Genomic DNA, 21,522 nt, shown 5'->3' with positions numbered 1-21,522 from the left:
GGGGACAGGAACAGACTGAAACGGACAAGGCCATCATCATCATAATCATCATCATCACCATCAAAGTCTGAACCAAAGAGCTTCAGCGGGCTTCACGGACTGAAAACAATTTAATGTTCATTGATGCGTTCAATGTTCTTATCGTCAGCACCAATATCATTATCATCGTGATAATTACAACGAATCAAAAGCAAAATCATTATCGAAACCTGACTTTTATTTTAAATTACCATTTGCGATGTACCATCCACGAGCCTTTAAAAGATAAGTTATCAAAGACTGGTGAAATTAACTTACTCTGCCTGTCTTCATATGTACTTAAAGACATGCAAGAGATGCCACCATAATCACGGTTTAGTCGGCACTTTAGTATAATTCGTCTCTAAGAATGAAGCTAAGTGCAGGCTTCTCCAGTATTCGTCTCTAAGAATGAAGCTATGTGCACACTTATCAACGTTGACATCATTCTGTCAATCACCAGGGAGGCATGAGACACGCTCGACGAAATACACTTGTGTCAGCATCCAGTTATTTATGCTATGCCGACAGGCACGCGCGAGGGAGCCGTTCAAATCGTAAACCGTTGCTTGGCTTGTCCGTACTGTGCCAACTGCTATTTACGCATTTCTTCCATTATGGCTTGTTGTAACCAATGACAGGTTTTGTTTTTTTAGGGGAAATTATTTGTGATAACAGAGCAGGGACATGTTTTTGGGGCAAAATGACTGCGAGTGAAGGATGACAGGACATCCTCTTTAGGATGACAGGACAACCCGGTTCTACTGCATTCCAAAGTCTACAGCCGTGCACTTCACATCTACTCTCCAGAAGCGCGCATTTATTCAGCAGAAGCTTTAATCCGCAACGCTGCAGATAATAAAGATGAAAGCCCGAATTAGAGACGACAACCGAATAACGTAATTAAAAGCCAAGCCTCGTAAGAGAACGAGCCGATAAACATAAAAATGTGCATGCGCAACTGCCACTACAAAGGAGACGATTGAAGGGACACACCTTTCCCACCAGCGCGAGCAGGCGGACGTTCAAGGGGCTTTCGTCCGAGCTCAGCCAGAATTCAGAGTTGTCATCCGAAGCCACGGCGAACAGGTACTTGCCTGGACCGCAAGGACAGAAAAAAAGGGGCTGGTGTTACTTTACACACGAGGCTGGACGGCCGCCGGCTCAGGCCGCGGTGGCCTTTAATTCTAGATGGGGTGACACTCGCTCCGAGCTCGCACCGCAACCTGAGCCCGGGCAGCTTACAAACATAAGCGTGTTATTATTCTTTTTAAAAAAAGCACCGCAGGGGAAAAGGGATTTTGTGAAAGTGTTCGGTAAAACGTTGTAAACACTGCATTCATTTTCTTTTCTTTTTGATCAGATCACAAGAAGCAAGATGAAGAAACGCAGAAAAAAGTCCCTGGAACACATTTAGAAAAACTTGAACGGCATTGCTTTGGAAACAGTAGCTTAGTTTAAAATGTGAAACTTACTGGTGTAAGTTTGATTGAAATTTGGCATCATTTTGATTCAAGTAATTGTTTATGTAGACAGATTAGAAATGGCATTTTATAAAATGCACAAATAGCATATGCTATGCATCTTGGCTTAACATTTTTTTATTTAATAGAATTTGTGTATTCTGTAAAGTAATGAAATAACCACGGAAAAGATCATCTATAATTCAATGACGTAGTTAATAGGGATTTTGATTCATTATGTATAATTGAATAACCTCTAGACCACACGCGCAGTTGAAAAGGCCATGGTAAATGAAGACGGACTGCCAGGAGGAAATTTAAACGCAGTTAACTGTCTGTTACATTATGTTCTGCTCTTGTCATGAATATCGATGGCAAAGGACAATTGGATTCTGATCGGCTTCCCGTTTTAATCACCAGTGTGAACACCAATTACAACACGATCGAATAATAATCCTGTTTTTAAAATGTTAAATATATGGTCTCCTCCTTTTAAATTTAACTTATCGGGTTTATTGGGGTTGTCATTCTACCCATGACTGCAACACGCACTGCAAAAGGAACCTGTTACGAGAAAAGGTCATGCATTGACAGAATTGTTTAGACATGAATCCTGAGGCGTACGCTAAAACCCAAATCAATATGTCCAGCAAACTCGCATCTTTCATGGGAAAATAGAGAGGCCACTTTGCTTTATTTAAACGCGATAAGGGAAACGCACGGCAGATGGAGATCGATCTTTAAAAAATGACGTTGATGAACACATTAGAAAACGCGTTCAGTCACAAATGCTATAAAGAAGCGCTACAGGTGTCGGAGAAAACAAATTCTTCTACATAATGCGTGCGCGCTCAGCTGCTGGCCGTATGCCAGTAGTGTAGCCACAAGATGCTTAGCATAGGTAAATCGGGTTTGTTTGTACAAAATGCAGCGTAGCATTACAGTATACAAACAGGCTAGGACACGAATGACTGAAAAGCAAATAAATTACTTGCAAATGCATTTAAGAAAACAAACAAACAACAAAAACAAAGAAATGAAATAGCCAGTCAGGAACAACCATAACCTTTAAATACCACATCACACTAGAAGGCTTCAAAAAAAAATAAAAAAAATAAATAAATAAAAATCAAAGGTTTACAGGATAAATGTTTAATGGGTACGTGGGAAGGCCACCCCTCCCCAGTATTCGCATGTATTTCTATCAGACGAACAGCTGGCTCACAAAGGAGAGTCCTGTTTCGCGAGGGTCGGGTTACTGGGACGGTGGCAGCTGTGTGCGCCCCCCCCACCACCCCCCCCTTGGAGCGTACAGACCGGGGCATCGTGACTCGGCGTGCGGGGTGAGGAACACTATTCAGAGGCCGTGTGGGGTCTCACGGAGGCATGCTAGCTTGCCGGCTACTCCGCCTTTCCACAACACAGCGACTCGTGCTTCCAGCATAAAGCCTAAAGCATAAAGAGGTTGTTATAGCAGCAAATGCACGGACCCACTTCACATTAACGCCCATCGTTTTGAATAATGAGATGCTGGATGTCAGGTGTCCACACACTTTTTTTTGGCCATGCAGCGTACGATGCACGCGTTTGGGACGTTTTCAGCTTTGCCGTAATTAACGAGCTGTGTAGCGAAGTGTGAACTCGGTGACATGGCTCCCGCGGTGAAAGCGGACGCGCCCGCGTTATCCACACCGCCCCGAGCGGAACGCTAATGGCTGAAACGGTACACCGGGCGAGCGGGGGGCGGGGGGGGGGGCGAAAGTTTTGCCAAAAAATCTCCCCTCCACCAGCCGAGGGCCCCGTCCTGCGGCGAAACACGAACCGTCCGTGTGGGGGTGCAGGTAGCCGAAGATCCGCAGGCCGTAGTTGGTCCAGCGGGGGGTCACGGCGAGCTTCTTCACGGTCGTCCGCGACTGGAACAGAAACGGGGGAGATCGGGTTAGCCGAGCCGCTGCTCGTCCGGTGACCGCGCTCACAGCTTCAGCCTCTGAAGAGCGTCGAACGCTCCAAAGGTGAGGCTCAGGCATTATGGGGAAAACGTGAGATTGGGCTCCGCTACTTCTCGAAATACACCTCACCTTTGAGTCATTCACATTAGCGAAAAGCAAACAGCCTTTTTACCAGGAGGTACTTCTTTTAAAAATGAAACCATGCTTAATAAAATTAACTGGAAATGAATTTGCGAAGCTCTGCTGTAGATCTACAAATACCTGCTTGTGCTGCTTACTGGACAACAGCTGCGAGCGCTCATTACAACATAGTGATGAGTGATTCACTGAAGTATGCATGCAAATCACGCAAGCAACTGCTCCACCATGCAAACAAGTGAGCAATGTTCACAAGTAAAACACATTTTCACCTTTTTAGATGCAAACATGTTTTGGCCATTGGGTCAGCCTTCAGAAGCTATTTTTGAGTGAGGGTCACACCAGGGTTCATTGTCTGTGATGCATTCGAGGCTGCTATTTTCTCTACTGGGTCTTGCTGCAAATGGCAGTTCATTTTTTATGTGATTGTGTCTGTGTGCATGTGTGTGCGTGCGTGTGTGTGTTGTGTGATGAATGTGTGTGTGCGTGTTGCATTTTGGCTTGAGACGCTGGGGCGGAGTGCGACGGCTGCCTCGTGTGATGATGATGTTTGTGTTGTCAAGGGCTGCATTCCCAGACCCTGGACAGGAAAGCGGCGATGGGGAAGAGACTGCAGGCCAAGAACAGTGGACGGTCTAAAGCCAGGTCGTGAAATGCAGCCCAGGCTTGAAGTCTAAGATCTGGAAGGGGCTGCAGGCCACAGAGACCAGTGGCACAGGTCTAAAGCCACGGTCAGTGGGGAAGGGGCTGCAGCACAAGAGCCAGTGGCACAGGTCTAAAGCCACGGTCAATAGGGAAGGGGCTGCAGGCACAAGAGCCAGTGGCACAGGTCTAAAGCCACAGTCAGTGGGGAAGGGGCTCCAGACACAAGAGCCAGTGGCACAGGTCTAAAGCCACGGTCAGTGGGGAAGGGGCTGCAGGCCACAAGAGCCAGTGGCACAGGTCTAAAGCCACGGTCAGTGGGGAAGGGGCTCCAGACACAAGAGCCAGTGGCACAGGTCTAAAGCCACGGTCAATAGGGAAGGGGCTGCAGGCACAAGAGCCAGTGGCACAGGTCTAAAGCCACGGTCAGTGGGGAAGGGGCTGCAGACACAAGAACCAGTGGCACGGGTCTAAAGCCACGGTCAGTGGGGAAGGGGCTGCAGACACAAGAACCAGTGGCACGGGTCTAAAGCCACGGTCAATGGGGAAGGGGCTGCAGGCCACAAGAACCAGTGGCACAGGTCTAAAGCCACGGTCAATGGGGAAGGGGCTGCAGACACAAGAGCCAGTGGCACAGGTCTAAAGCCACGGTCAGTGGGGAAGGGGCTGCAGGCCACAAGAGCCAGTGGCACAGGTCTAAAGCCACGGTCAGTGGGGAAGGGGCTGCAGGCCACAAGAGCCAGTGGCACAGGTCTAAAGCCACGGTCAGTGGGGAAGGGGCTGCAGGCACAGGCTGTAATCTAAAACCCAAACAGACGCGAGGCTTTTCGACCGGCTTACGCTGTAGACACTAATGAATGCGTGCGATGGGGAACAGCGTGTATCAGTGTTAAGAGTGCATGCGTCAGTAAGAGAGAAAAAAAACAGTACATATATATGTGAAAGAGAGAGAGAGAGAGAGCATGTGTGAGCGAGCGAGCGCACCTAGGCATGTGTCCGTGTATTATTGTATCTGGATGGGTTAAGGACTGTACCCAACGCCCCTGGAGGAGGGGAAGGACTCACGTGGGGATAGAGAGGGTAGTGAAGGTTCTTCCGGAGCTGAGCGACAGAGCCACCACACCAGTCCTCAAAAATGTGCAAATTCGCTTGGCCTTTATACTGGAAGGAGAGAGAGAGACAGAGAGAGGGGGAGACAGAGACAGAGAGGGAGAGAGACAGAGAGAGAGAGAGAGAGAGAGAGAGTGAGAGAGAGAGCGAGAAAAAACCTTCGTGATTTTATTTTCTTTTTTTAATGGGCCGTCCCATTAAATCATGTCCCATAAATCAGCAGCAACAATTACTGTACGAGCCGAAGTGTTGTAACGAGCTGCAAAGCCATAAGCAATTCAGAGGCTCCAGGAAACGTGCGCGCGGCTGTATAAACAGAGCTGTAAAAATGCAATCTGCGTAAGTCACCCCCGACAGTAGCATCTGCTAAATGCCTAAATGTAAATTCCAACAGCAGAAACACAGCATAAGTACACTGACAATGCAGGGCTCAATTCATTTTTATTAGGCATTAACAGTTCTGTATGAGACATTGTAAAAAATAAAATCAGTATTAAGACATAAAATTTTAAAAAGCAATTGAAATGAATGCAAAATATCAAGGATGTTTATGAAACAAAAATTAAACATACCAATTATTTTACAGTGCTGACAATTACTTAAACATAAAATACTCAACTTTTTGAAAAACATTTCTTGGTTGAACAGCCATTAGCATTTAATATGCTTAGACTAATAATGCAAGCCACAAAAATCAATCAGAACTGCTTTTGGGATAATCTTAATTGCAATCAAACATGGTGCAGTAAAAAACACCCCCTTAAATTTTGCGTGTTCGAATGTCTGCAGCAACGGCCTCACTTATTTTATCAGTTCAACTGATCTGTTGTGCGTCTGTCCCTCCACCCACACCAGTGGGGAGGAAAGACACACGAAAGATCAGATAAACGGGTAAAATGAACGAGGCAGTTTGAATACGCAAAACTTTATTCACTCGACAAACTGTTCATTTCCTATTTTATTTTATTTCATTTTTCAAGCTGTGCTAAATGCACATTCAAATACATGCGGAGCTGGAGGTCCAACAGTCCCAGCATGCACCAAGCGCACGGGTATGGGCGTGCCTTTAATGTGCTGCTCCAAGTTGCTACTTCACCAGCCTGTCAATCTCAATTAGATAATGACGTTAACATTTAAACGAGGGACGTCTTATTTTGTGCGCTGAAGCACCTGTTCATACAGCATGTTGGGGGAGGCTCCATCCCCCTTGTGTTCTGGTTTTTGCGACCAGCATCATTTCATAAAAAAAGCCTCTTTGGGACGTGCAGCACATTTGGCTGACTGGTGAACACGACCGCCCGAATTGTCCAGGAGGACGAGTCGAAGGAAACAAAGGCCCGATTCAGCAGCGGCAGCCGTCCCACAGAAGGCCGTGAAGAGCGGGGGCGGGGGGGGCGGGGACGAGGAAGCGGATTGAGGAAAGGACCGAGAGGGGGCAGAGATTAGCCTCCTGATCGGCAAAGGCCACAGTCTGTCACAGAAGTACATTTCCGCCACCACCCCGTCCTGCGGGGATTTAAAAGGTTACAAAGGAGACGCCGCCAATGGGATTAGCAGATTACGAAGGGGAGCCCTCTCCCCCTGGTAATACCCTGGGGGAGGCATCATAGACCACCTGTGACACCTGGAACGCCACCCCCCCACCCCCACCCCCACCCGCCCTGCTCTGAGTCAGAGTCCCCGTTCACCTGTGCCCGGCCTCGTCCGACAGCCTGCTTTCACACAAGGCCTTCCCCCCCTTCAGTCGCCGCTGGCTCCCATTCCTCAGATGCCAGGGCGCGGTAACTGGCCACGGAGAGCAGGAATGGCGCCCGGGGTCCGGAGCCCAGGGGCAGGGTCGTTTCAGGTGTGGGTTAATACCGGCTTAGAGCCCTGCGCAGCCGAGCATGCGCCAGAGGGTCGCGGCCTCCAGGGAATTCGCGTGTGGCGCGCAGACGCCCCACCCGCCCAAAACCCCCACCCCCTACCCCCCACCCCACCCCACCCCATCCCCCTCCTCCCCGCGAGGCGGATTCTGACTGGAGGCTTGCCGCTTAGGCCAACAAGAGCTGGCGCAGGGGCAAAGGGCTGATCCCCCCCCCCCCCCGTTCCAAATATAGCAGGGCGACATGACCCCCCCCCCCCCCAACAGGAATGCCTTTGCCTCCCTGTCCTGTCGTACACGCTTCAGTCTGGAAGCCCCAATGGGGGGTGGGGTGTGTTGTCGGGTTGGGGGTGGGACAGTTTGTGGAAGGGGGGGGGAAGGTCCCGCGCTCGGGACAGTAGAGAATGCCTAGGGGCCTGCAAAGCGACAACAAGGCGGGGGCGGGGGCGGGGGGGGGAGGGGGGCATGAGGCGTTCAAAAACGCAAATGCGCACGTGGCGAAGGAGGCAGGTTTTACTGCTTTCATATGCAAAGCAGGTAATCAAAAGGGATGCATATTTCGGTTAACCAAAAAAAAAAAAGCAAAGACAGGAAAATCCCTCCGAGCAGCTTCAAACACGAGCAGGCAGAGCAGCAGGCTCGTGTGTTTTTTTTTTAATGTCTATGGAATCCGCCAACCCGTCAACGCTGTGACCGTGCTGTGTGAACTGGACTTAATGTGTTCACGGCTATGAACAACTGTCAAATGAACGTAATGTAATTATGCCAACCCTGAACACCAGAGCTGTTCAGCTGCTTCCCTCGTCCCGTGACCGAAGGTTGAGAATCTAAGCAGCCGTAAAAACAAGGTAACGGAGGTCACCAAACAACAGGTGCGGCGAGGGGCAGGCCAACCGAGACCAAACACACAACGCAGTTCATGCTATACTTATTGTAAAAGAACGGCAAGAGCAATCTGCGCTGCGTTAACAAATGACTCGCGGAAGTACTGAAGCAGGCCAGGTAACCATGCAGGCCCATGGTTACAGAGTGCACTTCACAAGCACGGCAACGGTAAAAAGTTTGAGTAGCGAGAAACGATGTTTGGCCCATTAGATCGGCCACACAAGATCGAGTGAGGGTCGCACAAAAAAATCGGAAGTTTTTTTTTTCTTCTCTGCTGCAGCAGTTGACGATGTGAGGCTACACCATAACTCAGTCGCACGAGGACTTTTTTTTTAAACCTCAAAAACGGTATTGAGTTATGACCGAACACATAAATCAAAAACATTTTTATGCTTGAAAGTGGGTGCAGGTTCAGCCCAACACCATGACTCAACCGAGTCAACTAATCCAGGTCTTCAATCAGCGCCTCGGGCGTCTTAGGGCTGGGCCAGAACAAAAACCTGCACCCACACCGGCACTTTTCACATGAGATCGGACCTCTCAGGCATAATAAAATAGTCATTCTGACACCGAAATGTACGCAGATGAGCACAGTGTAAGTTTGCATGATTCAGACGGCACGCCGTGTCACAGTGTCCCAGAGTGTGCACCCCCCCCCACCCACCCCACTTGGTGAATCACGTGCAGTTCCTTTCTGTGGCTCCCGGCGTTTCCAAAAAAACCGGTAAACACCAGCCTGGGACAGATTCTCTGTGCCGCACGGGTTAACCGACACGGCAGCACCACCGCAAGCGGCCGGCCTCTCCCACACGCCCGGCTATATGTGGCCCTGTTTATTTACCCCACCCACTCACTCAGACCGCACCCACCCAAAGTCAGTCAGTCAGTCAGTCAGTCAGTCAGTCAGTCAGTCAGTCAGTCAGTCACTCAGTCAGTCAGTCACTCAGTCAGTCAGTCACTCAGTCACTCAGTCACTCAGTCACTCAGTCACTCAGACCCCACCCACCCACTGCAATTACTTCCTGAAACGAGCCATTTTGACCTGAGAAGCAAAGCGAGCCGTCACACAGAGTCTTTTTTTTAACGGCGATCACCGCAGTCAGTCAGCTTCGAGTTGCCGCGGAGACGGATTCCGCGGCGCGTCGGGTTCAGGAACATCGGCGGTCTTATTTTAGCGGCGTGAAAAGCGGTCCTCTGGAACCGATCGCTGCGCATATACAGCAGCGAACAGCCACATTTTCCCACAGATTCCTCAGTAAAGGGGATGGGCCCGTGTGACTTGATTTGAATTCCAGCTGGCCCCGAGGGGGGGGGGGGGGCGCTTTGAGACGGCATGTGTCCTCCGCTCCGGTGGATTTTCCCACTTCAAACGCCAGCGAGGGGGTCACAGAAAGGAGCCGGGGCGCCAAGCACCCGCCTGGCCCGTCGACGGGGGGCCCCGGTGATTTGTGTGCCGTCCTGGGAGGGAGGGGGGGGGGGGAGTTTGGGAGTTCCTGTGAGGCGAGAGGAGGGCCTTCTGTGCTTACCTCGGGCCTCCAGGGCTGCGGCACGAAGCTGGACTCCCACGGCCTGCCCTTCCCCCGCGCTCGCCCAGACTAGAGAGAGAGAGAGAGAGACAGAGAAAGAGAGTGAGAGAGAGGGAATGACAGAGAGACAGACAGCCAGAGAGAGGGAGAGATACAGAGTCAGAGAGAGAGAGCGAGAGAGCAAGACAGAGAGATAAGATAAGGCAAGATAAGAAAACCTTATTGTCCATTACATTTACATGAAATGGAAATTTGCCTGCGGCCTTCTGGCAACACAGTGTAAAACGGACAGTAAAGAGCAGCTAAAACACATAAAATACATTTTCAGCAGCAGCATTGCTCATGGGCAGTGGGGAGGGTTATTTTATTATGTCTCTGTTCAGAATGGCCACAGCAGAGGGCACAAATGACTTCTTGTACCCATTTTCCCTGGCTAATGGGACCCTGAGTCTCCTGCCAGATGGCAACATCTGGAATGATGAGTGAGGGAGGTGGGTGGGGTCATTACAGACCTGGGTTGCCTTTTTGGTTATGGACCGGTTGTATAGGTTCTGGAGTTGCAATTGTTTGTCTCCAATGACTTTGCTGGCCTGGCTGACCACCTGGGTCAGCTTGTTCCTGTGTCTAACTGAGAGGTTCCCACACAGGTGCCTAGGGTCAGCACTCGCATAAATGATGCTCCCCTTGACGTATGTGCAACCCACCCACACATAATCACATGTGTCAGAAGGAGAGGGAGATATTTTTGTTTGTAAAACAGTATGTTTGGTAACATTCAAATACTGTGTATATGCTTAGGAAAATGCTTCTCCGCTTGTTCTGCGAACAAGGAACCATTCACTCGAAGAGAGACTGAGAAAATCAAAGATTGACTTTTGATTTCCCTTTATTAAACAAACAAAACTGCAGTCACGCAGCACCAAACCATAACACACCCATCCAAACACTCATCAGTCCCCACCCTCTTGCCTGTACTCTCCATCCAAATGTGTCTCCATCGCCTTCTAATCTGCCACACCCCAACACTCCCCAACCAGCCACCCCCCCCCTCACAATACACCCCACATCCTCTTAAATGTTGCCACGCTCTTACAAATGTCAGGAATCATTTCACAGCACTCAAACACCACCCTAAGGCACAGGGAGAAACAAAATGGACGTCGGTCGGTCAGCCCCACAGTCCAGAAGCCCGTTTCCCCATAAGGCCCACGTGGGAAGCGTACCCCGACCACACACACAGTTCAGCCATCCCACCCGTACCGCTGCCGGAAACAGGCCTCTTCCCCGACAAAAAACCGTCCCAAAAGAAAACTGCACTCCCAGGCGTCCTCAGCAAGCAAAATAACAGCTTTCAGCCTTTCACAGCAGGCAGCCACTGCACCGTTTCTAGAACTTTCTACAGAACTCCGAGGCTTGACCACCTCCAACGCATCACCAAAGCATCATCATTCAGTGCAGAACATGAGCACGACCCAGGGCAAGCAGCGGGTCCACCCAGATCCCTTCAAGTTGAGTTTGAATGTTAATTATTTATTTTCTTAACTTATCTTTCAGATTTTTCCCAACGTACAGTAGGCAGTAGGTAAAAGTCCAACCAACATTTGTCATAATCGCTCAGATATCGCCTTGGGGTAGAGATGAGGCACAAAGAATACACGGCACCCGTTTATTTTGGATGGCTGGATTCGTAGAGAGCTGGTGTAAAGATTATAAAAAGTGTAAAGTTTTTAAATTTACATTCTAAAACTGAACAGCTTGGGACCCTGTCATCCATGCCTATGGGTTTGTTTACATAGAAGCATGGACGGTCCCCAACTGCAGAGGAACTGGGACATTAAATGAGCAATTAAAATATAATCGATCGACTGAAGCAAGGCCAGTATTCCAAGTTGAAAAAATTCCAAAATTCACCCATTTCCAGAGGGAGAAAATCTCAGCTACACCTAAAAACTTTTATCAAACTAATTCACAAATCACACAATGTTACAGAACTGCAAAAGAGTCTACAGCCCATGCAAAACACTTCAAAAGCATGACTTTGATGACATGTTCCTTTTGAACCATGGGGGATTGTAAAGTTGGGGACAGACAAACAGATTCTATGCAATGGCTAAACTCAGTTAGCCTTCCGTCTCCGGTCTCTGGCCTAGGACCCAGAAATGTCAGACCACAGCTTTTTTATGTGGATTTTAAACCTTTATAAGAGCAGAGTGCATCGGAGAGAAAATAAATGTAGTTCAATAGAAAATATAACGAATCTTGATTGATTAAATTGCATATGTCCTTAAGCTGGCCAAGTGCATTTGATTAAATCTAGGCCTTACTGTTGTTTATATTTTGTGATAAGTTCTCATTATTTGGAAAGAACAGCAGGCAAGGACACTGCACCTGATGACAGCCAAATGCATTCCCAAAACATCACACACGCCACCGTCTCCAGGACCTGGCTGTCCTTACCTCTCTCTCTCCTTCGTGCTTGTACGGGTTCACCTCGTTCCAAGGACTGAACTCTGAAAGGCAAAGAAAGAAGCTCTTAGACAAACTATTTTGTACCAAAATGAAGCCAATGTTAGGTAAACCTTGCGGCAGACTTCCATGAAAAGAACGCACGGTTCTGTGAGAGAATTGAACTCTTCGGGGAAAATGCTCCATTGAACGAACTGAAGGAGGAATCCACCGGTGGCAATGCAACCGTTTCAAGCAACACAAAACATTTTTAAACAGGAAGCACACGCCATTGTATGGTTCCCCAGGGCTTTATTTACAAATACTTGTCATTTGTGCCTGTAAGACCTAAAGTTAATTTCAACCGGAGTTACATTCTAATGCACTGCACAGGGTAAATAAGGTGATCATTTTCATCGGGGGGGAAAAAAAAAAAAAAGAAAAAACCCATCCATGGTGCTCTTAAAAAAACGAGTCATTTGAGGTAACAGGAAACAGGGAGGCGAAAAGCAGAGGGGTTCCTCTGCGCTGCTCCTCGTGGAGAACATCGGCCTGGCTACGGCACACCGCTCGCTCTGCAGAGCTCCTAAACTGAGACCAGTCTTTATTTACCCGACACAGGCTTGGCCAACAGGCACCTTCGGCCTACTGTGGCAAACTGCCGCTCCAAACTATGCTCGTCTCTCACCGCGCCAACTGAAGAAAAACACGTTCCTGTGCTTCCAAAATAAGCGACCAAAAGCGTTAACGGCAGAACAATTTTTTAGGAAAGGAGCACCTGAGTGACTGATGTAGCCCAAGCCAAAGAACTGGCCGAGGCACGGACACAAGCCAGCCCGAATCGGGATACTCCACCCCGCCCAGGCCCGGACACCTCAGTCAGACACCATTCGCTTCCAGGGTTTCTGATGGGAATCGGGTTCCAGCCGACAGCGCCACAGAGCGAAGAGGCCCGAAATGGAACCGGGACTGGCCTTCGGAAACCCCGGTACCGACTCCGACCGCAAAAAACGTCGTGGTGCCTTCCACCATTCAAGCCAGGAACACGAGTACCCGAATCAGCCGTCTGCCACTTAACCATCCCCCCACCCCCCATCTTCGCTTCCGTCTCCAGTTCTCCTAAATCTAATCTGCACCACACACACACACAGCGGAGCTGCACCAGCCAATCACAGAGCTCTGCGCAGCTCTGCGGCGCCAGGCCCCCTGTCTGCGAGGCGCGTACGCAGAGTTAAAAGGCGGCGAATGAGGGCGTGAGCTCCGGCGTAGGGAACGCGGCGAGGCGCGAGGCCCCGGGCCTGTCGAGGCACGCGGCGCCGGGCGCAGCGCCATGGCGACGAGTCTCGTGTTCTCGCCCCGCGGCGCGTTTAGGCCCCGAGGACCCCCCGGAACTGCAGCGGGACGGCAGCGAGTGGGGGGGGGGGGGGCCACTCGAAAGCCCTTTTCACGAACAGCCACTGCAGGCAAACTCAGGATTTAAAAAAAAAAAAAAAAGTGTGTACTGAAAAAGTAACGCCCAACCTTCGCAACACTAACTCACAACACAAACCTTGTGTTGTAGGACTTAAATGGCAACAGCTGGGCCTGGGCATTTATAGAACAACCTTCTTGCACATAAGGACCAATTTTAGCAGGCACACCTTCGACTGCACTGACCAGGTTCCAGCAGATAAAAATGGAATTACTAAAATAGTCAACAAGAATTCGCAACACAGCAGCAAGTAATGCACAGCTTGTTAGCCTACCAGTGTAAATAAGGCCTAAACAACTGAGTGAAGAGCATACATACACAATAGAGCAAAACACTGTAAATATGTATGATGTAAGATCCATGTTTTATTGCACTGCATGAAATCATTCCATTGTTTCTGTCCTATATAAATACATTTTGTGTTGATCAAACTCAAGATAACTGAGCCATATATTTTGTTTGCAGTTTCCCTAGCAAAGGATTAGGCAAGCATTGTATTCACTTTGTTCTGGGCCCAAGCCAGAAACCGCAATATGAAGTTCTGGCAGGTTCCAGGGCAACACGTTCGTGTGGTTTGGATTCGCAGTATATCTTACTGAAGCTTTACCACAGAAAACACCTGCAGCCTTTTGGTCAAGATTCAGTTCAGGGTAAATGAAATACTGAGGATCTCATGACAGGTTGCTGGCAAATTAACTGAAAAAATTATGCCAGGTTGCCGGCAAATTAGTACTTCGTGTCAGTCGCAGGTTTAAATGCACTGACACTATAGTCGTTCGACAGAACAGGCAGTACATTTCCATGCATTGGCATGCTATCCTGAAAACATGGAGCTCAGTGGTTTTTTTCCTATTGTAACAAAAGCAGCTCTGACCTAGATAGGTTCAGTCTGTTAAGAGACAGAACAACATTTAACTTTCAGCAGGTGCTGAAATCAATGTGAGTATCCTCCTCCCAGTACACAATGACTATTCATGTGCCGTGGACTGGCATTGCATTTCATGTACAGATTCACTATATATTTTTTTTAATAAACAGAGTTGGCACTGAAGCAAATCGGGCAACACCAGCCACAGGTAGCATCTATCAGCATTTCTAACACACTACAGACAGGGCTTTCATAGTAGGGGCACTGCTCTAATTACTGCCCAGCCCAGTTTCTTTACTCCCGCACACCCCGTGTAGAATATTCTTTTTGAAAACAGACGTGCCTCAGGCGCAAGTCTTTCCAATAAATTCCCCTGGGCGCTAATGCTACAATAACACCTCGCTCCTTCTGTAAACCTTCTGTAAACATGGCTACGCCGACTGCTAGCCTGACCAATCAGAGAGCACGAAAGACTCCGGTTTAGCAGAGGGGCTGATGGGAGCCCGTTAAAACACATCCCACAGCCTCCATAGTCTGGCTTACAGCTTCCATCAGGCCACCTCAGCGGGCACATACGGTCAAGGAACGGTGTGGGGGGGGGGGGGGTCAAAAGAGGAGGGGCAATCCCTAGAAGCCTGTCATTATCTTAGAAATCTGACGGGAGGGGGAGGGGGGTGCTGTAGGTTCTTGATCTTAGCTGCAGATGCTGGTCGGACTGACAAAGTATGTTCACCCCTTCTGGTACGTAAAGGGTTTTACTGAAAAAAGGAAAGGCCTCCTATGGTTTTCCTATGTATTTATCACACCCCTCCATGAGTACTGTTTATATACTCATGTGTCTGTGAGCAAAATGCCACCCCTACATTCCTACCATTCAAAGGGACCCACCTGTGTAACTCTGCAAACAGTCACCTTCTAGAGTTCGAGGAACACAAGATCGTGCTGTGGCAACAGCGAATGTTGAATATAATGGTTTCCATTAGGTTGAGTACACAGGAAGAAAGAAAACGGCCCAACCTGCTGACGATCCTCGTTTCCGCAGAGGACAAAGCACGCAGTCCTGAGCGAAAATGGGTTTCTGAGTTCAAGCGCATTGTGTCGAGCCCTCTGTCTTTGTTAGACAGACGAGCCACCCCACACCACGGCACTGGAATGCCACTCAGAAACGGGTTCGTCGTTCAGCAGGACCGCTTCCTGAAAGGTTACATGTGAACGGCTCACTTCAGAAATTCAAAACACCGAAAGTGTAAATAAAGGCATGCAAATAAAAATGTCAAATTAGCCCCAGAGCAAACTTTTGTCAATATGATAGTCATAATAAAAACTTTTTTTTTTTGATAATCAAAAACACAAGACCGGCATCATACTTTTAAGTTCAGGCAGTGTTCTTCCATAGTGCTTTTTTATTTTTAATTGGAACACATCCAAGAATATCCAAGTGTTTCATGACAAAATGTAGAAATGAAGACAGTTTGTTTTATCGTACCTGTTTATTGCATTTATTCCCTTTGGGAGTCTGAGAGATGGGGGGAAATATTCTGCATATTCAAACAGCTACAACAAGCAGCTATCCCGTTGTGCGTTTACCTACACATTACTATCCAGTAAACCACATTACATTACAGGCATTTGGCAGACGCTCTTATCCATACATGCCACAAGCAGTGATTTTTCATATGGTGAAAGAGAAGTACAAAGTGATAGAAGGAAATATGATGGAAGGAAAGATACAAGGTATGAAAAAAAAACATACTGTGCCCTTTTATCGTATCTTTTATTCCATGACTTCCAGAACAACCTTGATTCCAATGAGAGCAGAACTAATAACACTGTGGAGGAAATAAGTGTACACAATGACTAAGTTAAAGGCTTGTGGAATTATTGGTAAAAAAAATAAAGAGAAATGAAGCTCATTTTTTAGACCAAACTGAAGCTTTAATGCCACATGTACATGTTCACCAGCACAGGTTCAGACACAGCCGAAATTGAGACTCGTGCCACTTACTAATCTGGGACCAGCGGGTTCTCAAACATTAAAGGGGCACTCCATGCCAGAATGACACGCACAACTTTAAACTCAAATCCGATGCCTCTGAGGCCAAATGTATCTACACACCAATGCGGCTCAAATGGTCCATTTTTCCACGGAAATGAACACACCGTGCATGCCATTAGTATAAATCACCTTTACCCTTATCGGTGATATGCCTCACTTCCTCCAACTCCCAGTTTCCTGTGATTCAGGCACATCATACTTAAAATGCCTTACTCAATTCGACTGGCGTCAAAGGTGGTATGGTGGTCAGTGCTTTTGGTTCGTCATCATGGACTTAAGGGCTCATCCAGCCGTAGATGACGCTACTACATACTTCCTCATTTGAAATTCCCATGGGGATTACAGTATGTTGAAATACTAGTTGTGGTCATCTGTTTATGTGGTCAATAATGTTTTGCTTCAGAGGCTACAGACTTCTCAGCTGGGCAAGAAAGCCATTAAACTTGGCACATAACTGCTGCTGTTTCCCTCTGTGCAAAACAGTAGCGTTAACCAAAATCAACATAATTATATAATTGTAAGAGGTGTGTCAGCTATAAAAGAGGCCTCACAATCTGCACTTTGATATGAGAGTTGGCAAAGTGGCACACGACAAGCAACAAGAGTTCCAAAGAGGCCAAATCGTAGCCCGAATTGCCGGTGCCTCAATCACAAAAGCTGCAACATTATTTAACGTGGCAAGGGGGTTGAAGAGTGTGGAAAAATATGACAGCCTATGGCAAATATGAACACAGTGCACCGGCAAAGAGGAATAGCCAAAAACGCATTGACAGGGACAGACAGACAGACACTAGACAGGACAGCAGCAAAATGCCCCAAAATCACGGCCTCAATAATGACCACGGAACTGAACCAGTGCCTCTGTGACCCAGTCTGAAGAAAAGCTGTAAGTCATCAGCTTCACAGAGCTGGTATTTATGGCAGAGCTGCCAGTCAGAAACTCCATGATCTCAAGGCTAAAGCACAAAGACACACCCTGATAAGGAACCCGAAACCTTGACCCCAACCGAACGGAAAGAAGGCAATATGGTCTGCTGAGTTTTATTTGACTCTTTTTTTCCCCCCCCTACATCTGGACAGGTTTACATTTGAAGAAAGCCGAAGGAAACCTTCAAAACACAATGGCCGTTGCCACCTGTTAAACATTGTGGCAGATCTGTAAAGTTCGGGCGGCCATTTTATGGGAGTAATTGGCTCCAAAGTTTACTCTGCGTGGTTGTATAATGGCAAAAAAAACAGACCTTGTAGTCATTTTACAAGACCAGGTGCATCCTATGGTGCAAACACTGCTCTGTCATAAAGTCACCATATTCCAAGATCATAACACCCCATACACCCTGCTAAACCATTTCCAAGAGCGGTTGCATGAATTCCAGGATGAAGTCAAAAGCCTTCAATCACCAGAACTAAACATCATTCTACCGTTGCAGGGAAACACGATTAAACCTTTCTGGGTCACATTCCAGAGGAACTGACGAATAGGAAATGGAAACGCCAAGCGATGCTTGAATATCAAGACGCTATTCAGGAGTGTGGCCACCCTCCTCCCAGAGAACAGCTGTACTTCTTCATTTGTATTCGTCAGTTCCCCCGGAATGTGACCAATGTGCTTCAAGGCAAGATTCCTGCCATTTGGCAGTCCATAGCCCCAGGCTGCCAGCACAAGCCTCTGTAGACACTCCCCGTGTAGTTTAGGGGAAAAACACATGACAAAGATGGACGCCCTGGTATGTAGCAGTACCTGATCAACCATAGCCAGATATGACCCATTTTCTCAGTGGTGGATCAGGTGCAGAAAAGTTAAGCCAGCAGTTAAAACATGGATGACCCGGGCTGTTGGGTGACTCATCCCGTTAAGGCACCGTTCCATGGCATGGACGGGCCCCATGGCCTGGCACCGTATCCGAACCGTGAAAGTGCTGGCTGTCTCAGCAGCCTCTCAGTTTGAGGTGCAGACAGCGCTAGTGCCCCCCAGTGAATGGGAGGGATTTATAATATTTAGAATAATTATGATTATCATTACTAAAAGAGATCACATCTCATTTATATGCAACTCTTTCAGCTGTTGCACTACAATTCGCTGAAACTCTCAGGATTTCCATATCAAATCTTGTTAAAATCCAAAAGGATGTCCACATCCAAAAATGTGAAACACTCACCCTTTCACAATGAAAGGGTGAGTGTTTCACATTATTCCATCCTCTTTGTTCTTATGCACTTCCGGTAACCCCCTCAATCCCAACACCTCACAGGCCACAGGCCACAGGCAGAGAATGTGCAGACTCATGAGGACACACAAACACCACAAAAACACACCACACACACATACACCACACCACACCACACTCACACACACACACACACACAGCCCTGTCTGTTATCCCCAGAGCAGCTGCTGTCTCCAGCTGGGGGCCCCATCGGGGGAGGGGGGGGGGAGGGTGTGTGCTGACAGAGGGGCACAATACCACCCCCCCTCATGCCCCCCCCACACCCGCAGGGTCTGGCCTATAGCAGAACAGGATCTGCTGCATTGTTTTAGAGCACGAAGTGTGCGGACTGAGTCTTCCTGTTTCATACCGGCTTTAAGCCCGATTGCGATTTCACCTTTCGGCACAGAGCAGATTCCTCCTCCACCTGCGCCACGAAAAGAGTGTTTCCTCCTCCACCTGCGCGGTGAAAAGCGTGCGTGCAGGAGGCCAAAGACACACAGGCCCGTCATTCACCCATCACTCACCCGTCAAACATTCGGGAACAGAACCATTTCCTCTGACAGACGCTCAGAAGAAATACCAACTCAAAGGCCTGTTCCACAGCAAATGAAACACAAGGGGGGGAGGGGGGTGTGAAATTTGTTTTTTTCGGCCCCGCCGCTGCAGCGAAGGCAGAGGACCAGGGCGGACAGGTTTCAGGAAGGGGAAGTGAGCGCCGACGGTATCGTTTCCCGGGAGAATGGGATCGTCTGCAACAGACTGGTATCTCCGCTTCTCGCTGACAGTATACCACGGCTCCAGTGAAAGGATCACCTTACGCGTACATGCGATAGTAAAACAGTAATGAGGCACGATCGAGCAGGCTAAAAATCACAGGAGTGACTGGGGAGGAGACACGAACTCAAACTACCAGAAATACTGACTGCAAGAAGCGTTGGGTCACAACTGTATTCATACCCATTATTATGATGATCATTACATTATTAGCGGTTGTTGTAATTGTAGTTGTGACACTTAAATAATAGTGATCATCATAGTAGAATTATTTTATTTACGGAGGGAATTCCACTCTGAAAACCCTTACAGGATCATTAAAAAAAATCCACTAGGACACAGACTGATCAGTTTTTTTTTTGTTTTTTTTTTCAAAATTCTAAGTCAGAGTTCTGGAACTCCACTGCTTTCAAATCACCAGCAGTGATTGTGACATCAGCGTTAGAATGTTCAGTTAAGAACGTTCTAATCACACATTTGTGACCTCACACCTGAAAGGCTGAAGCGCTTGGCTAAAGAGGAACCATTGCGGTGGCCCACACAGAATCCATCGCTGCAGCTCCCCAGACACAAACCCCCATGCACTGTGCATCAGGGGCCGTCGTGAGCACCATACAACTGTCATATACAGGCGGCTATGAAATATCATGCAGTTAAATTTCCATCGCCATGGAAACGTTTGCGGGATTTTAATTATTGAATGAAGAACAACAGCAGTGCCATCTGCTTCTGTCTATGCATTCTCTACAAGGTGCTGTGTTGTGCATATGCCCCCCCCCCATCCTTCTCCCCCTCTTGCCAGGAGTTATAGCGTACGTTAACTCCGTACTCCAGAATATGCAGTAGAGTCCGGTTTTGTTTTACCCGAGACCCGATCATGTTCTTATCTGCTTGGAACCTCAAGGAAGCCGCCTAAATGTACCAATAGGCAACATCCTGTAACACTACAGCATAGCTTTCCTTTTGATCAATGTTTAGGCTTATAGGCCTAACTATTTTTATTTATTCTATATTAATGGAGACATCTTAAGTAATTTACTTCAGGAGCATTGCAAGAATAAAGTGTCTTTTTTATCAATTCAATAAAATGCTGTTTCTTTAAGAAAGTTCCTGCTCGAGCAGTAATCTAATGAATAGTGTTCAGTGAGTAATGTCCAGCAGTCAATAGGCTACATAGCCCAAAAAAATTGCTTCAATAAGACTGAAAGTAGGTCCGTATACTGGCACCATACATAATTGCTTAGAAACAGATTACAGGGGAAGCTGAAGTTTAAATAGGTTGCTACGATAATTACAGTAATTACCACCACCCCCCCCCCCCACCCACAAAAAAAAAAAAGTTCACCACAGCGATTCAGATTATTCTCATTTGTTCACCCAAATTTCACAGTGGTGACAGCCCCCCCCCCCCCCCCCCGCAGTGCCAAAGTACCATCCGGACAACCGAAGGGTTTCAAAACCAGAGCTCCAATTCCTGTCAACTGTTACTACCGGCAGAGCCCCGACCCATTTCCACTCATTACCGTCCCCTGTGCTTCTGAGGGGCCGGGGAGACGGGGGAAACAAAGCGCTCATTTAGCCGAGAGAGAGCGAGTCGAGCACGCTGGGGCTGCGCGCGGGAGATGAGTTATTGGGCGCGCGCTCCTCCAGGGGGCCAAGGGGAGGCCCTCACCAGGGCATCGCTCATTCCGCCGTCACTGACACCTAAAGCAACTCACAGTCTACATTTACCAGAGCCCTTATATTACAGAAGGATTTCCCCCTGCCGCCCCCCTCCTTTTCTCAACGTCGTCACGACAACCATGCAGACGAAAGCAGCAGCGACGGGGCCCAAGAGTTGACTGTTTGATGGCGCATGCACGCCCTGAGAGAGTAAAGCGCATTCCCTAACTGCCACAGGCCCTGAATGCTTTCGTGGGACTCTGTATGAAAATGTACACCCATGGCAACCCGCGTTTGTTATGTCTAATAATAGCAATTAGGCGCTCTGACGATCGCCTGCACAGTAGGACCAGGATTACCCGCTGCTCTACATTACACCACACTGCTGGTCATGTGACCAAAACGCGCAGACAAGAATTTCACCTCCCGTTCCATCCCACA

The 21,522-nt window shown here is 48.2% G+C and overlaps 1 protein-coding gene across 1 annotated transcript in view; it reads right to left on the bottom strand.

Annotated features, from left to right (window-relative positions):
* Positions 1-21,522, bottom strand: part of LOC135258835 (beta-1,4-N-acetylgalactosaminyltransferase 3-like) — a 47,467-nt gene that overhangs the window by 17,566 nt on the left and 8,379 nt on the right. The window contains exons 2-6 of the mRNA XM_064342466.1: positions 12,053-12,105; positions 9,596-9,664; positions 5,276-5,371; positions 3,304-3,394; positions 1,015-1,115 (exon numbers count right to left, since the gene is read on the bottom strand). Coding sequence (XP_064198536.1) covers positions 1,015-1,115; positions 3,304-3,394; positions 5,276-5,371; positions 9,596-9,664; positions 12,053-12,105 — 410 coding nt within the window. The remainder of the gene's footprint in view (positions 1-1,014; positions 1,116-3,303; positions 3,395-5,275; positions 5,372-9,595; positions 9,665-12,052; positions 12,106-21,522) is intronic.

Source organism: Anguilla rostrata, chromosome 7 (assembly GCF_018555375.3).
Source record: "Anguilla rostrata isolate EN2019 chromosome 7, ASM1855537v3, whole genome shotgun sequence".
Classification (NCBI taxonomy): domain Eukaryota; kingdom Metazoa; phylum Chordata; class Actinopteri; order Anguilliformes; family Anguillidae; genus Anguilla; species Anguilla rostrata.
Note: the sequence above shows the minus strand (reverse complement) of the source record. Positions and strands in the feature narration are given on the sequence as shown.